Source organism: Cynocephalus volans, chromosome 3 (assembly GCF_027409185.1).
Source record: "Cynocephalus volans isolate mCynVol1 chromosome 3, mCynVol1.pri, whole genome shotgun sequence".
In the NCBI taxonomy this organism is placed as follows: domain Eukaryota; kingdom Metazoa; phylum Chordata; class Mammalia; order Dermoptera; family Cynocephalidae; genus Cynocephalus; species Cynocephalus volans.
The window spans coordinates 62,993,496-63,011,917 of record NC_084462.1 but is presented as its reverse complement, the minus strand read 5'-3'; the positions used below and the strand labels follow the sequence as shown (position 1 = coordinate 63,011,917).

The 18,422-nt window shown below is 39.2% G+C and overlaps 1 protein-coding gene across 1 annotated transcript in view; it reads right to left on the bottom strand.

Moving 5' to 3' along the window:
* Positions 1 to 1,407: 1,407 nt before the first annotated feature.
* CHRNA5 (cholinergic receptor nicotinic alpha 5 subunit) overlaps positions 1,408 to 18,422 on the bottom strand; it is a 32,486-nt gene continuing 15,471 nt past the window's right edge. Inside the window, exons 2-6 of the mRNA XM_063090016.1 lie at positions 12,001 to 12,152; positions 7,585 to 7,629; positions 6,104 to 6,213; positions 4,384 to 4,428; positions 1,408 to 1,432 (exon numbers count right to left, since the gene is read on the bottom strand). Of these exons, the coding sequence (XP_062946086.1) occupies positions 1,408 to 1,432; positions 4,384 to 4,428; positions 6,104 to 6,213; positions 7,585 to 7,629; positions 12,001 to 12,152 (377 nt within the window). The remainder of the gene's footprint in view (positions 1,433 to 4,383; positions 4,429 to 6,103; positions 6,214 to 7,584; positions 7,630 to 12,000; positions 12,153 to 18,422) is intronic.

Sequence of the window (18,422 nt, the reverse complement as noted above, 5' to 3'; positions counted from 1 at the left end):
TTACTTACTATAAATAAAGAAAGCATTTGTTGTCTCAATAGCTAAGAGTTTTAAATCGAATACAAGGTTTCTGTTGGTGTTTTCTTCCTGGTCAGAGCTGAATCAGGGACATTTAGAGATGAAATTTAACTGTTTCATCTGTGATACATTCTGCTGTATTGAATAATATATAGTGTACTAGTAATAGGCTAAGATTAGATTGCATCTAAAGGCCTTTACAACTCCAAGATTCTATTGTTGTAATTGCTGGAATAAAAGAGAAAATTGAACATTTACAGGTGCTTATGCCAAATTAGAAAACCATCTTTAATCTTGGAAGATGGTTTTCTCACAGAATGATTTAGACATACACTTTTTAAAATAGGATTTATATAATTGTAGTAGACTATTCTAAGATCAGAGATAAAGAGATGCTACCACAATTTATGTGGAAAATGGTTCTACTAATTGTGGGAAATGTGGACAAGGTGATTGAAACTGATGTTAAGGATCGCTACTGCATGTTCACCAAAATTGTCTATTTGTGATTTTACAATGGAAAGTAAGCTATAAAAATAGTTACTATAATAATTATTCAGCTTAAGCATCTAAAGAATAAAGTAAGCCTTAAAGGAGTTCTCAATTCCCATTTATCATTTATTAAAAACGTTCACTATAGAAAAGCAGGATCACATAAGTTATATCAAGTTGTCAGCTTATTTTATATAGCAGTATAATATTAAACTAAAGATTAGCTGTTATTCAGTGAATACAGGACAGAAAGAATTTTAAATGTATGAAGGTACTTCAAAAAGCTCGTGGAAAAATAGAATTAAAAGATAATACAAATCTTTCCATGAATTTTTTGAAGTACCTGCATATACCTTTACCAAATGCAGAGAAAGCTTTAAAAATCAGTCTTCAAATACAATTGGAATTTTCCAGCACAACAGTTAAGTTCATCAAAAGATGAACTGATTAACTTCACTGTTGATTATGAATTTAGTATTATTTGCCAAGATACAAACATTAGATTTTCACTGGTACATTTTGGATAATATTTTGCTACTCTTTTTAGAAGATTAAATGTTATTCCATCAGTTATTACTTCAGTTATGCAGGCAGCTGTTCTAATGGACGATCTATTAAGATAAACCAATGTTAGCAATTGTTAATCTGTTAAGACTAGCATCAAATTTTAAACGCAATTTACATTTGCCTAATTTTATAGGTACCACAAGATATATGTGTGTTTGGTAACACAATTCATACTTCAACCCCTTGGAAAGTTTCAGTTATTTGCATTTCCAATATGAACTGGTACTATTATATTTGCCCATTTATAAATAACAGGAGCAAAAAGCCCAAGAGATCCAACAATTGAAACCAGAAGAAAACTCCACAGAAATATCCGATCAAGCACCTGGGCTATGAATTTCCAATCTTCAACAACCTGTTACAAAAAAAAAAAAAAAAAAATACAAACACATTAAATACATGATTTTAAATTGTATACATATTTTAAGATGTAATACAGTGAGTTAGAGGCCAAATCAGTTTCTGCCTCCCACTGCTGCCTCCATACAGCAGGTGATCCCGTACTCAGTTCAGGGACAGATACTACCTTGATGGTCTTACAAATATAGCCTCCTCAAGCTTTAAAAGACATTACAAAATTTGTTCATTTACACGTCAACTTGTAATATATTACAAGTAGTTTAGTTAAGTATATTTTAATAAAAATTAAAATATACTACTTGGGGCCGAGCCTGTGGCGCACTTGGTAGAGTGCTGCGCTGGCAGCGCGGCGACGCTCCCGCCGCGGGTTCGGATCCTATATAGGACTGACTGGTGCACTCACTGGCTGAGTGCCGGTCACGAAAAAACGACAAAAAAAAAAAAATATATACTACTTGGACATTTTACAATAAACTAAAAAACTTTATTCTTACTATATAATTTCTGTTCCTTATTCTTGCCCAGTAGTGTTCACTTATTTATTTTAGTTTTTTAAGACTCTAGCCTGAGGTTAATTTCATGCCAAATTAAAAGTTGGTTCAGAGTAATACACATTAGAAAGCTGTTAATCTTCTCTCCCTCTCCTCACCTACTTTATTTACTTTTGGATTTCCTAGGGACCGTTTTAATCTAAACTCACGAGGACAGAACTGCTAACCTTGGAGCCAGCTTGAGCCAGGAGCAGGCTGAGATTACCACAAGGAGAGGGCAGGCTGGGCCCAGCCACTGAGCACCAGGGCTTCCCTTTCTACAAGGCCAGTTCTCTGACCAGAGGCTTCCCTCACTCCTGGAGCCTCTGTGGAACACGGGGTCCTCTACAGGAGCTGTGCCCCAAGTTGTGGGATAATTTTGAATTTAGGGTATTGTAAATACTCTACTACTTCTCTGCTTCTCAGTTTTCCCCTGAAAATGAAACCCACTTCCTGGTCCTAGTAGTACAAGCCCTGACTCCTACAATAATTTGTGGACATTTATTAAATTCTATCTCAGTCTAAATCATAATCTAACAAATGTATGTATTTTTTGAGACACCATTGATAGCTTCAGATGTTATAAACTCACTTAATTATCCTACTGCAAAATAGAAATTTTACAAATCCATAAGCATTAAAAGTTTTTAAAAAGTATACGTCAAATGTCCCTTTTTGGGGAAAGGCTCTTATTTTATCAGATTCATTCGGTCTGCTTCCCATATCTGTGGGAAAATTTTCACTTAAGCTTTAAAAATTAGAATTCACATAATTTTAATGGGACCATTTAAAGTAAATTCAATTATGAAAATATTACTATAGTTATAGGTTTAAAAATATTGCACAATAAAAATAGAGAAGAGCAGTGACAAGATTGAAATTTTATGTTTCGAAAGAAAACCCAGGGCAGTATGATCACATTAATAAAATGTATTCGTGGTCAATTCTTGCATTTAAATATTAACCTTCAATAAGGAGCTAGTAAGAGTTATTTTTCTATAATAAAGTTTTAAGCAACTTTTTGTTTTTGAGTAAATTAAGCATACTAAGCCCTATTACTAAGCTTCATGTGAACACTTCAATGTATAATAAGAGTAAGAATACCTTACTTCCTTTAATTTCTCTAACATTCTCTTATAAATAAACAACAAAAAGATTTATTCTAGAAAAATGCTTTGGCTATATTTATAAAACCTACATTAGGCTCATTCTTTACAAAATAAAATGTTTGATAAATTATAATTCAGTTCTGCCTGCAGATTACCACAGAATTCAGAAACCAAGTTACTGAGGATAAAATTAAAACAGTTAATCATGTCAGAGCCAAAAAACATATAACAGGATTACTATTCCTTAGAATGCATAACACTAAATTTCCTTTGGAGTCATCCAAGATGCTGATGGGGGAAACGGAGAGGAGAGATTTGTCCAGATGCCCCGTTTTGCAGGTGTTTTAACTAAAACAGATTTTAGTAAAGATCTTTCATAGAAAAGTGTGTCAACAATTCCGGCCCTCAATCCATGCTTAGTCTTAAGTATCATGCTGTTTACTGTGCCAAAGTCATTGAGGCTCCTTTTGGACTTAGAATTGACACAGATCTGCATTTGTACATACAACATGTCACAGACCTCACGGACATCATTCTCCTTCATGATGTGTCTTGTAATGTAGCGAATGGAATCAAGCGCAGCCTCCAATGTGTTTCTAGAAGGTTTTGGTCCACCACCACTCTCGGTTTCCTCTTTCTGGGTGAAGTACCTGTCTGCGTGACTTCTCATGCAAAGCAGTTTGGGAAGCTTGTGAAGAAATACCTTACGGACCCACGGTGCCATCGCGTCATGCGTGGAGGAAGAACGATGATGAATGTTGATAGCAAAGACAGTGACCATAATGGACAGTGTTACAAAGATCATGGTGAACACCAGGTACTCTCCGATCAGCGGTATGACTTTTGAAGAGGAGGGTATGATCTCTTCAATAACCAGAAGGAAGACAGTCAAAGATACAAGTACGGAAGTGCACAGACAAATCTTTTCACCTTCGTTTGAAGGAAGATAGAAGACAAGTACAGTTAAAAGCGAGAGCCCAATACAGGGTATAATAAGGAACAAGGTATAAAAGAGGGGCAGACGCTTAATTACAAACGAGTACGTGACATAAGGATACCAGCAACAGCTGTCAGTTCTATTTCCCTTGCTCCCCGTTGCACTCACGATTTCCCATTCTCCATTATCAAAAAAGTCTCTCTTGTCTACATCTTGGTCCTCTAGAATTATGTCAACCTGGGACCCATCATAAGTCCAAGAACCAAATTTCATGGAACAGTTTTGAAGATCAAATGGGAAAAATGTGACGTCTATGGTACAGGAACTTTTGTAGTTTGCCGGTGGGGTCCAGGTGATGGTACCATTGTACCTGACGACTGCTTTCGTACTGGTCCCTTCAAATCGACCATCGGCACTAAAATACACACACACAGACAGTAATGATGCAGAAATTAAACAGCCCAAGTATGCATTTTACATATAAAAGAAAGCTTATAACTGACAGCATGAAATAATTGTTAAATTACTACAGATATACTTGCTACACATAGGGGACCCTGCTCTAGGGACATCTTCCTTAAATATCTAACTTTACTGGAATGGAACCCCTTTCTTTCCCATCTACTCCAGGACTGACAAATCTATATTATGCAAAACCCCGAGATTTTAGTGGTTGGAAAGGCCTCACTTTACACACAAAACAGAATCAGGCTATTTATACAGTGGGCATGCACAGACCCAGAACCTGAATCCACATTCCTAAACTTCCCACACAGCATTCTTCCTCCTCCATCACAAATACTGGCCACTTGCTACTTTGGTAGGAAAAGAACTTTGGCACCAAGCTGGGTGTGGCCATGAAAGATGGCAGTGCCTCTCAACTTCTCCCGTCAAGCAAACTCCCCCCATATAGAGAGGTCAAGCAGGAAGCTGCACCACCAACAAAAGATTTCTTTGAAATATTGCTCTTTATCTTCAACTTCACGTGACTTTTGCACAATACTCTGTAATATATCCATGTTTAATATAAAAATGTTTTCAACTACTGAGAGTAAAATGATGCTCCAGGAAGCTGCATCATGTTACCTTACAAGCTTTCTTTACCCCTTATGTGTTGAGAGCATGGAGGTAAAAGGTTTCAAAAGATTAAAGATACCTTTGTGTGGCGTTTGCTCTGTTCTCATGCCAAATGCTTTCTTGCAGTTAAGACAAAGTGCTTTATGATAAGCACAGACTCCCAGACTTGCCCTCAGGTGGTTCTAGGAAAACATGAACTGGTACCCAGAATTATCCTCTCCCTCCCCCAAGTTTAAAAAAAGAAAAAAAAAATCCTCAAAGCACATCTAGGTAGGATGACTATAAAGATGAGTTAAGAATTAACCCAACATTCCTCATCGTGGGAAAATGACAATATAGTACTAAAACAAAATTAAAATTATACATTTGAACATAAAATATGACCTCAACTATTTAAGAAACACACCAAAAAAAAAAAAAAAAATCCAGATGTCTGCCAAATATGCAGTCCAGCAAATAAAAGGGTAAATGGAGATATTATTAGGCTGGCTTGGTGTGAACCCCTACCCTACCACATGTGAGCTGTGTGATCTTGGACAAGATCTAACCACCCTTGGCCTCCGTTTCCTTATCTGTAAAAATAGATGTCATCTTACCCAGCACATGAGGTCACTGTGAGAACCGACTGAACTAAAGCATGTAAGGCACTTAGCACATTGCCAGGCACATAGTAAGTTCACTATATGTGTAAGCTAATACCAGTGGTTGTCTCTAAGTGATGGGATAATGGGATCGACTATAGGTGATTTCCCTACTTCCTTACACCTTTCTGTACTTCCCAAGTCTTTTACAAATTTTAGAAATCAGAGAACATTTTTACGATCAGAAAACACCACCACCAAGAAAGAGAAGGGATCCACAGAACCTATTTGCAGGTTCATGAAACAAAAGAATGTAAGATCGTGTCATTATAGCTAAACAATTTTCAAAAGGGAGAAAAAACTGCTAGTGCCTGATAATGATACAAGTGTTTTCTTTTGAGAATATAAAATGATATTTAGAATATAACTTACTTGTCAAACAAAACAATGTCTGGGGTCCAGAGAGAGTCTGAAGGGACACGTATAACTTTTATTCCACCATAGTCGTCAGGGTTCCATTTTAATTTTACATCTATCCATTCCTGTAAAACAAAGAAATCTGCCTCAATTTCAATAAATAGTTGAAAACAGTGAAAACTATACTCTTTGTCAAACCCAGAAATTTTACATAAGAAATCATCTCTACCTCCAATAGAGAAAACTCACCTCCATGTCTTTCTTACGAACACTAGAGCATAACCCTGTCCCCTCGTGCGGTGGCTCGTCCTTGTGCGATATGGCTGAAGACCAGAGCGAACACTAGAGCATAACCCTGTCCCCTCGTGCGGTGGCTCGTCCTTGTGAGATATGGCTGAAGACCAGAGCTGGAGGCATTCATGGCTCTGCTCAGCACCTCTGCTCCCACCACTGACCACAGCCAGGACCTGAAGCCATGAGCACCAAGGGAAACATCCTTTGCCACGTGTATTGTCACCTGATTTGGCTGGGCTGGTCCATGCAAAGGGGAGTTGGATTTATTACACATTCCACATATTTAAACACCTTGTTCAACCTCCATGCAGTAACAATTCTGTCATTGTATTAAGAGTTGTACCCCAAGCAAAGCATACATGCCTTTAGGAGTTTGGGGTTAGCGAATGGGTAGTAGGTATAATAATTAGGGATGATGAAGAGCAAACAAAGGCAAGCATTTAACAGCAGCTGAGGACATATGTATGGTGGCCCAGAAAAAAAGATCCTTTAAAAAGGGACTATATACACAAGAATAGTTTATTACTTTCTTGCCCATTCCCATCTCACTCAGAGCAAAAGCCACAAGTGTTGCGGTGGCCTGTGAGGCACTACTCCTGTTGTGTATGTGACCCCATCTCCTGCTCCCCTCCCCTCGCTTACCTCTAGCCACACTGACCTCCTTGCTGCTCCTCACACACACTAGGCACACCGCAGCCTCGGAGCCTTTGCACGTGCAGGTCCCTCTGCCTGGAACACTTCTCCCTAAATATCCACATGACTTGCTCCCTCTCCCCCAGGTCTTTGTTCAAACAGTACCTTCTCAGTGACATTTTCTCTGACCATCCTATTTATAAGTAGTCCCCAAGAGTCCCTAACCTCTTTCCCAATGTGTTCTTCTCCAAGCTTATCAGCCTCTAAGGCACTAAACAACTTACTTGTTTATCTCCCCCTCCTTCCCCGCCCTCCCCACCACTAGAATGAAGTTCCTGGAGGGCAGAGATCTTTGTCTGATTCCCCAGCGCCCAGAACAGTATCTGGCACATAGTTGGCACTCAAAAAATATTAACTAAATGAATACAAGAACTCCATCTACCCTCATCTTTCTGCGTGCTGCCAATACACCAAGACCACATACTCATGGCCCTTTGTGCTACAAGCCCCGTAACAAAAACAGTGGTGCCACTCCACTGGTTGGGTGCCTGTTTGACTCTTGTACATACCTGTTTCAACCAGACATTTGTTGTCATTAACTGATTTTTCTCATCCTGTAATATAAAAATTTAAATAAGGTTATTTCAATTACAGAAACAATAAATATTTAAATAAGAATCTTCACATTTTTATACAAACACTCCTCTCCGTTTAGTACCAACATGGTGTTCATCAATCCAGTTCTCTAGGAAAGATCTTTTTTCTAGCTTCATTTCACATTATTCCTTTCAACATACTCTGTATTTCAGATAAGCTACCCTAAAGCATACCATTGGCATTTTTAGATTTAGCGTTCACAGTCTCAACTACTGTATTTCCTCAAATTTAAGATGCAATGCAAGATATAAGCACAGGATTATTTCATGTGCTTAGCATTAAGGGAAAAGAAAAGCCGCCAATGAAGTGCAAGCTGCTATTAATTATGACACATCTTGATTTCAGAGGTGCTCAAATGTGGAGAAGTGTGCATTTCAGAATCAGCGAAACACAGTATTTCTGTGCATTCCTGAGGCACTATCCCTTGTAGTCATTTACCTCTGCTGAGGCAAGAATCTGAATCTCCCTGCAGGTCTGTTTTTTAGAGAAAAATATTGAATGCCAATTTCCTAAAGCTTTTAAGTTCCACTTTTCTAGAGAACCAGGAGTCCTTGGTACTTGACAGTTATACCTTCCTGCTGTCATATCTTTGCTATGCCAGTCTTTTACTGAATTTTCAAGACCTAATTAAAGTGACATTTCTTCCATTAAATTTTTACTGAAATTTGGAGTCAACTGAACCAGTAAAAGATCATCGTAATCACCAACCACAAATACTATGTGTAGGACACAATGCTAAGCCCAGAGACCCACAGAAGTATGAGGCAGTTGGGGGGAAATGACAGGGGTGTAAATACCTCAGGTAACTGGAGGTTACCCATTCCCTATCCCATCCCAACAATGGGTGAATGACCCAGGAGAAAGGAGGAGACCAGGAGGAAGTCCATCACTAGGGGCAAAGGCAGTTCTATGAGGTCCCTCCATGGGAAGGAATGCTGGGGAATACAGCATGGCCATCCCTCTCACACTGCAATCCCAAAGAGCAATTTTCTTTGATTAAAACACTAGAGTTGGAAAGGCCCTAGAGATTTTATCTACTGTAATCTCTTCATTCTGCAGATATAGAAACTGGCCCAGTGAGGCAACTTGCCTAAAATCACACCACCAATTAGTAGTCAAATTGATTTTAAAACTCAAATCTCCTAAATCTAAACCTTACGCCACCAGTTCCACACCACAGTCACACACCATTCAGAATAACTGTTGATCCCTGTATCAGAATATGCATATTAGGCAAAAGTTCTAAACAGAGGCATTAACAATTAGGAAAGTTCTGGTAAACATGTACCAATGATGGTATGTGACAGTAGGTCATTTTTGAGAATCTAATGAAAATCATGGAAACTTCCTCTAGAAAAATGTGAACACACATAAATTTTTCTCTGTGAGTTAGGACCCAGTCAATTCTTAGTATCTCCAACAGTAACACAGATAAAAGGACAATCCATAAGTTTGCAATTGGCCCCAAAGATGTGGTGGTTCCCCATTAATCACTTGATTTCAACTATCTCCCAAGCATCTATGATGTCCTCAGCACAACGGGGGATGCAACAAAAATAAAACTGGGTGAGGACAAATGTGGGACGCCCAGAAGGAAACCACAATAAATGTAGAAAGGTTATCTATACAGAAGTACAGCAGAAAAGTTTTAGAATAATACTGTTTTTTTTTTTTAACCTGATTATAACAATTAAATCCAAACAAGCCAACACTGAGATTTTAAAAAAGAGTGCAGAATGTGTAGGAAATAAACTAGGAATCTGAGGAGAGGTCAAGGAAGAGCCACCGAACATGATTACAGGGTTGAGGGGGAAAGATGTTAGCGATAAAAGGAGCATAGAACAGTTTAGAAGAAATTTAGTGAATTTCCTATTCTCAATCTCCAGGGCCCTTGGCCCCTCATCTTCCCTGACTCCAGTCCTCTTTCCCCCATTGTCACTGACATTACATTTTCTGGGCTCTTCTCTTGAGAAGCAACACTTCTTCAACTTCTCAGCTTGGCTAACCCTTCCTTCTACCACTTTCTACGAATGTTCCTCAAGGATCAGCCTCTTGCTTTCCCTGCCAGCTTTAAAAACTCATCAATTCTAAGTTTTCCACACCCACCCTCAGGCCAGCAATTCCAACTTGACGTCTTTGGCCTCATCTCTCACCTCCGGGCTAGTCTGGACTTCCCAAGGGCTAGTGAACATTTTCTTTGGAATGAACATCTCAATTCACAATCAAACTAATCACCTTCTCTGCCCTACTCCCATAACCACTAATTTTTTCTTTCCAACTTCTGTCACTCTTCCATTCTAATCATCTAGGCTTTGAAAGTTGACCCCTCCCTCCACACTCAGTGATCAAGTCCTGTTCCTCTTTCTATGTGATCTTCCAACTTGCCTCTCAAGCTTCTAGTCTCTCTCCACAAAACCATGTATCTGGCTGTTTTACTGATCTTCCCAAAGTACTGCTTTTACCAAGTCTGTGGCCTATCAGATCTCTCACCCGTTCAGCATCTCTTGTGTCAGACACCATGCAAGGCTCTGGGGCAGACGCAAGGAATAAAGCTCACCCTGCTCTGCAGATGTGACATCAGAGCACGTGAGTACCAGTCCGTGTAATGGGCACTGTGTTAAAGTACAAAAGTCTGTCCAGAGGAGACACTGTCTAGGGAGTCTGCAAAGATTTCACAAAGGGTCTGATAAAAGAATTTAGCCTTGAAGAATAAATGGCTGTGCCAGTAGGAAAGCTCTCCAAGTAGAAGAAATGGCAGGAGCAAAGGCAGGATTCCACCTTGCCTCCATGGCGGTCAGACCATTCATTCCTAAGTAGCAGGGCTTCCAACACTAATCTTCTGATCTAAATGGTGCTACAAATAGGCTCAGTATCACTTACGTACCTGCAGTTATACTGTTCCTTCTTAGTATTTTTTCCTCTGCCACGTCAAACCCTACACTTCCTATTAAGCCAGCTCAAGTGCCACCTTCTCTATCCCTCCTTCTTTGATAATCTCAGTCACCAAAATCTAAATTCTCAGCTCTTTATGGCATCACAATTTAGTGCTATAATGTTCTGTACCATTTATGTGCCAATAGCCTCAACTAGAAATATCTTTGAGAGCAAGCCCCATTTAACTTACTTTCTTCTCTCCTATTCTTATTTATATTTAAAATCTCCCCATATTGCCTAGCAAAGGGCTGAGCACACAGTCCATATATATTCACTGACCTTTCTGGAAGCAATTAGGGGACATATATCAACAGACTTTTAAAAATGTATATCCTTTGATTCATTAATTTGCCTTTCTTAAGGAAAGGAGAAAGCCAGACATTTGTGTACGAATTTGTCACTGTCAGTTATAATATGAAAAACTGAGAATGAGCTTCTGCCAACAATAGGAGAATGTTTAAATAAATTATAAATGGAATATCATGTAGCAATTAAAATTATATTTGAAGATTACATAATGACACAGGAAAATATTCATTATGTAAGAGTAGGGAAAAAAGCAGTAATCAAAATTATATCTAAAATATGATTACAATTTTGTAACATACACACAAAAAAAACTGGCAAGAAATATAACAAATTATTAACATTTAGCCATCTCTGGGTGGTAGAATTACAGCCAATTTTTATTTTTTTGCACTTTCCAAATTCTCTACAAAAATCATGCACTGCTTCTCTAGTCAGAACATAAAGGCACACCTATAAATGTTATTTAAAATATATTTATATATAAATACTTGATTGTTCTGGGAACACAGCAGGGAAATAATTATTGATTGACATAATTGGAACAAAAAGAAACTAATTGAAAAATTAGCATGAGTTTTTGAGTTTAAATAGATAGGCTCTCTTAATAATAAGAACAGGTTATCAAGGGAACTTACTTTCCCTGGTAAATGTCCCATGAAAAAAAATCTCTGAAATGTTTTAAGTGTGATACTGAGACAATGATCTGTTGAGATACTTTTTGGTCCTAAGAATCTATGACTCTCTTCTTGGACTTTTTCTTAACCTTTTTGATCATATTTTTAACACACTTAAGGAGAAACTTCAATATAAGATGTTTTAATCTATTTGAATTGATAAATAGACTTACTGTAATTACCAAATGAGATAAAACAATTTCTAAACCATACAATTATATAAAATTATATAAACACGGTGTATTACTATGTCTGTGGCATAATAATTATTTTTCCCTGGTGAGTTCCTTGAGGACAAGGATTGTGTCTCATTTACCCTTGCAATCCTCGGTGCCTGACACAGGGCCTGGGCACACGATAGCTCTCACTAGACCTGCGTGAAGCTGAGTATGTAACAATATGCACACCTACCACGTCCACTAATTGAGATATTGCAAGGCCAAACTTTATTTTTATTTTGTCATTCAGGTGTTCCACAGGACGAACCCATCTTTCGTAGTCTTGAAATAAATCCTTAAACAAACTATCTTCATGTTTTGCAACAAAGGATGGTTCAGACAATCCTGTATAACAAATTTTTAAAAGTTAGTTATTGGCTACTCTCCCACCAAATACCTATACTTTAAAACAGAAGTGCAGCATTATTGATTATAATGAACCAAACTATAATTTGGGCTATTATTAATACAGCTTCTAAAATGAAATATTAATACAAATATTTCTGATCAAATAAGGAACATTCTGGTTCAGATAAAATTCTTAGTTAAATCAGATTACTCACTATGGAAATATGCTGAGTTTCTTAACAATCAGTACTCAATACAGAGTGATTTAAAATCTAAGTAACAAAAGGCTTTACATTGCAAAGACTGGGGGCGTTGCTTGTCATAAAATTCCAAACCTAGTAAACAGATACACTGAAGAAAGTTCATTTATCAGCTGTAAATGTAAAATAATCTTGCTTTAATTTGCATAATTTTAATACACAAGTATATAAATATTGAATGAATTATTTACCTTTGTCATATCTTTGTTTACTACACATTTGTATAGAACTACTTTAGGGCCTAAGTCTTAAAGAGGGGGGAGACAAAATTTAAAAAGTTTTAGATACCATGGCCAAAGACTGGTTAGATTTGTGGATCACAGTTACATTTATACTTCTACAGGGCTTAAATAAGCATCTCTGAAGAAATGAGAGGTTTTGGTGTTGTCTAGACTGGGGTCACTTAAGGAAATATGAAATGTATAAATTCAAGCATGACATTTACTCAAGACTAATGATTTTATGAAGAAAAAACAGTTCCTTGAAACAAAAATGTCACTGGGTTATTCATCAGCAAGTACACACATAGGGATTATAGTACCTAGTGAAGGTCCTTCTCTAACTTAAAAGCAATAGTTTGACAGAAAATTAGCATTTTCACAAAATCTCTTTTTATTACAATCGACCGTGTTTTCTATATGGAGCTATTAAAGAGTATCTGGTTACTCTAGCTGGAGGAAACCCATTCCCTGATTCTCTTTCACTGTCTATTTCTTCATTAATAGAGCAGCCTACTCCTTAAGGGCTGATGTCCTGCTGCCCTGAGCAGTTTAAGATACTTGGTTTAATTCATAAATACTGCAGAGTTTGTGTCATGCCTCCCATAAAAGTCTCCTCATGTTGAAATGCACAGAATTGGAGGTATCTAGATTCAATTAAAAGATTATACACTGGAGAGTCAGTCTTAATGTTTAAAAGCCATAAATACTAGAGCTTCAAGTTAAAATAGCATTATTGAAACGTTTTTCCTCTTTAAATCCTACTTTAAGGATTTTATAGTCTCTGAAATACCAAAAATTTAAGGTTGTTTAAAAAATCAAAAGTGTTGGTGAGGACATGGAGAAACTGGGACGCTCAGGTATTGCTGGTGGGAATGTGAAATGCTATAGCTGCTTTGGTAAACAGTCTAGCAGTTCCATTGCCCATTCTGTTCCCCATAATAGCCCAGGTTCTTGAAACTCAAAAAGGCAAAAATGAACTCCTTCTCTCCACTTTCTGCTATCACATTACATCTCTTCCCTGAAGTATGAGCACAGAATTACCAAGCTTGAGCAGGTACCAAGATGGGCCAAAGGGTAAAGGATATGTCAGGAACAACATAAAAGGGGCATTCATATTTTTAAAATATTATCTTTTCATACTGATATCTTATTCTCAAAACAAAAAATTATCCTATTTTCTCACTTAAATGATCAGTTCTGGCTATTCAAGATATATTAATGAGCTATGCTACTTGAGGACATTTGAAATCAGAAAAGTTGGGTTTAATGGTGTTGTGGGTTGATAATAATGGTGGTCAGGGGTGTGGTTCTGAGGGCTTTAAAAGGAGAGCTCATGAGAGTTTCTCTCTGCTCCTGCCACATTTCTCACCATGTGAGACCCCTGCATTGCTGGAAAGTCACTGCTAAAGAAGACCCTCACTAGACGTGTTTCTTGGACTTTGGACTTCCCAGCCTCTGAAACTATAAGCAATAAATATTGTTTCTTTATAAATTACCCAGTTTCAAGTATTTTGTTATAAGCAACAGAAACAGACCAATATAGAAAATTGGTACCAGGGAAGTGAGGTGTTGCTTTTAAAAAATACTTGATTCCTCAGACAATTGCAGATAGATATACCATACGACCCAGCCATCCCACTGTTGGGAATATACCCAGAGGAATGGAAATCATCAAGTCGAAGGTATACCTGTTCCCCAATGTTTATTGCAGCACTCTTTATAATAGCCAAGAGTTGGAACCAGCCCAAATGCCCATCATCAGATGAGTGGATACGGAAAATGTGGTACATCTACACAATGGAATACTACTCAGCTATAAAAACGAATGAACTTCCTCTCGCCATCTCTTAAGGGAGGACTGCTGCTGCTGACCGGTCGTGGGGGGTGACCGCCACTTTGCCCCCGGCAGGAGAGGCTGCCTCATTTACAGACAACAGCTTTAAAGTGTGGAGCAGGAAAAGAACTGTTTCTTAGCTGCAAAAGTGAGTCTCGAAACAGGGAACACGGCGCCAGGGCTGCTGTGGATGCAGCCAGGATCCCGGAGGCCGGGGCCGCGCTGAAGGCGGCCAGCTGCCCTATTCAGGATTCGAGGTTTCAGGCCGGCACTAAAGAAGATTCCTGGGAGCGCCCGAGCCGCGCCGCGACTGAACAGCCGGAGGCGGCAGCGGCCGAGAACACGGAAGGCAACAAACCAGAGACAGAGCGAGCGCCCGACCTGGCACAGCACTGTGAGTGATCCCTGGCACAGCTCTGTTCGGGGGGTGGATGCCCATGCGGCTCCCGCCTGCACCACCAGCCCACTCACCGCCGGTGCTGCCTCCATTTTCCCAGGTGCGGGCAGCTCCGCCCTGCTCGGCCATCACTGAGCCCTCCCACTTGCTGGCCTGGCGCCAGGCTTTCCGGAGCCTGCGGACCGGCCTTGGCTCCCACTCCCTCCGCGGTTCTCTGGCGGGGCTGGTGGCGGAGGGCGTCCCGGGCCAGTTTCAGGAGGGCAAGGAAGTACGGGCGGGCCGACTGTCACTCCACCATACCCTGGACTCCGGCCCCAGGTAAACTCCCTGTTACTGGGAGGCAGATACCATCTGTGCGGCCACCAGTTTGGAAAAAAGCCTAACGAATTTCTGGTTGGGAATAGTGTGGTAGGAGAGTTTCCAGGTCCACTTGAACCTGCCGGAGACCAGGCTGCAGGTGGGCGCTAGACTCGGTTTATACTGGGGGGATACAAAGGTGAACAAGACCCGAGAAAGATCTACATAGTGCTACAAAGGCACCCAGAGAGACCGGTCGTCTGTGCCCAGCAGAAACCTGGTAGACTTCCTGGGTAAGGCGGTGCCGAGCAGGGTCTTGAAGGCCCAGCTGTTAGACGAGGGGTGCAGAAGACACGCCCCAGCCCAGCACAGTGCGCACAGAGTGGGGAGACGTGCGGCCAGGGAGGCGGAGACTCGACAAAAACCACACACCCGGTGGGGTCGCTACTGCACGATCTAACAGCCTGGGCCAGAGCACACGGAACAGGGAGAAGTCCTGCACAGGAAGTGAAAGCTCAACAGAGATCACACACCCTGTGGTACGTGACCCACCAGCCCAGCAGAGTCCAAGCTGACAAGAAAGGTGGCTCCCCGGAGAAGCCCAAGACCACACACACAAGGCACTAGAGGCCAACTGAGCAGTCACGGAGGGAGCCATACGAAATTGGCAACCACAGCAACATCCTAGTTAGTCATTAGTCTCAAACCGGTGGACTGTGAAACCCCCGGCCACAATGAATAAACACCAAAAACAAGATACCAGAAATACAAAAAATCAAGAAAGTACACCACCAAAAGTTAATAAATCTCAAACTCTAGATCCTATAGAACAAGAAGCCCTTGAAATGACTGACAAGGAATTTCGAGTGATAATTCTAAAGAAACTGAATGAGATACAAGAAAACTCAGCTAGACATCATGATGAAATGAGGAAAAGTATACAGGATCTGAAAGAGGAAATGTACAAGGAAATCAATGTCCTGAAAAAAAATGTAGCAGAACTTGCTGAACTGAAGAAGTTATTCAACGAAATAAAAAACACAACGGAGAGTTTAACCAGCAGGCTTGTCGAAGTTGAAGAGAGAACCTCTGAACTTGAAGATGGGCTGTTTGAAATAACACAAGCAGACAAAAAGAAAGAAAAAAGAATCAAGGACATGGAAGAAAATCTGAGAGAGATATCAGACAACCATAAGCGATCAAATATCCGAGTCATGGGTATTCCAGAAGGGGAGGAAAATGGAGATTCCATTGAAAACATATTCAACAAAATAGTGGCAGAAAACTTCCCAGGTATAGGAAAAATCACAGATCTTCAGATCCAGGAAGCTCAACGATCTCCAAACGTATTCAACCCAAAAAGGCCTTCTCCAAGACATGTCATAGTCAAATTGGCAAAACTCAGAGACAAAGAGAGAATCTTAAAAGCTGCAAGAGAGAAGCGTCAAATCACCTATAAGGGAGCCCCAATCAGGTTAACATCAGACTTTTCATCACAAACCCTAAAAGCTAGAAAGGAATGGGATGATATTTTCAAAATACTAAAAGACAAAGATTGCCCGCCAAGAATACTCTACCCTGCAAGGCTATCCTTCCGAAATGAGGGGCAAATAGTATATTTCTCAGACAAACAAAAACTGCAGGAGTTCACTACCACAAGACCACCCTTACAAGAAATCCTCAAGGGAGTACTGGGTTTGGTTCCTGAAAAATAACTACCACTGCCATAAAAACCCAAGAAAAATCTAAACCCACTAGTATAATAAAAATGGCATTCATGAAGAGAAAACAAGCTAACAAAAACACTATCTACAACCTAAGGAACCAACAAACACAGAAAACAAACAGTAAATCAGAAAGCAAGGAACAAAAGACACTTAAGACAACCAAACAACCAATAAAATGCTAGGAATAAATCAACACCTTTCAATAATAACTCTTAATGTAAAAGGCTTAAATTCCCCAATCAAAAGACACAGACTGGCTGACTGGATCAAAAAGCAGGACCCAACTATATGCTGTCTACAAGAGACCCACCTCACCCATAAAGATTCACACAGACTAAGAGTGAAAGGATGGAAAAAGATTTACCATGCAAACAGAAAAGAAAAACGAGCTGGAGTAGCTATTCTTATATCTGACAAAATAGACTTTAAACTAAAAACCATAAAAAGAGACAATGAGGGACACTACTTAATGATAAAAGGACTGATCCATCAAGAAGACATAACAATCATAAATATGTATGCACCCAATGTTGGAGCAGCCAGATTTATAAAACAAACTCTATTAGACCTAAAGAAGGAAATAGACACTAATACCATAATAGCAGGGGACCTGAACACCCCACTGTCAATATTAGACAGATCATCTAGGCAAAGAATCAGTAGAGAAACACAAGATCTAAACAAGACTCTAGACCAATTGGAATTGGCAGATATCTACAGAACATTCCACCCAACAACCTCAGAATATTCATTCTTCTCATCAGCACATGGATCATTCTCCAGGATAGATCACATATTAGGTCACAAATCAAGTCTCAATAAATTCAAAAAAATTGGAATTATCCCATGTATCTTCTCAGACCACAATGGATTAAAACTAGAAATTAATAACAAACGAACCTCTGGAAACTATACAAACACATGGAAATTAAACAGCATTCTACTTAATGACATATGGGTCCAAGAAGAAATCAAGCAGGAAATCAAAAAATTTATTGAAACTAATGAAAACAATGATACATCATACCAAAACCTGTGGGATACTGCAAAAGCAGTATTGAGGGGAAAATTTATTGCATTAAACGCTCACTTCAGAAGAATAGAAAGATGGCAAGTGAACAACCTAACACTTCACCTTAAAGAACTAGAAAAACAAGAACAATCCAAACCTAAAGTTAGCAGAAGGAAAGAAATCATTAAGATCAGAGCAGAACTGAATGAAATTGAAAACCAAAAAACAATTCAAAAGATCAACGAATCAAAAAGTTGGTTTTTTGAAAAGATAAATAAAATTGACAAACCATTAGCATGGCTAACAAAAAAAAGAAGAGAGAAGACTCAAATAACAAAAATTAGAAATGAAAAAGGCGATATTACAACTGATTCATCTGAAATACAAGGAATCATTCGAGACTACTATAAACAACTATACGCCAACAAATTTGAAAATCTGGAGGAAATGGATAAATTTCTGGACACACACAAGCTCCCAAAACTGAACCGTGAAGACGTAGAAAATCTGAACAGACCA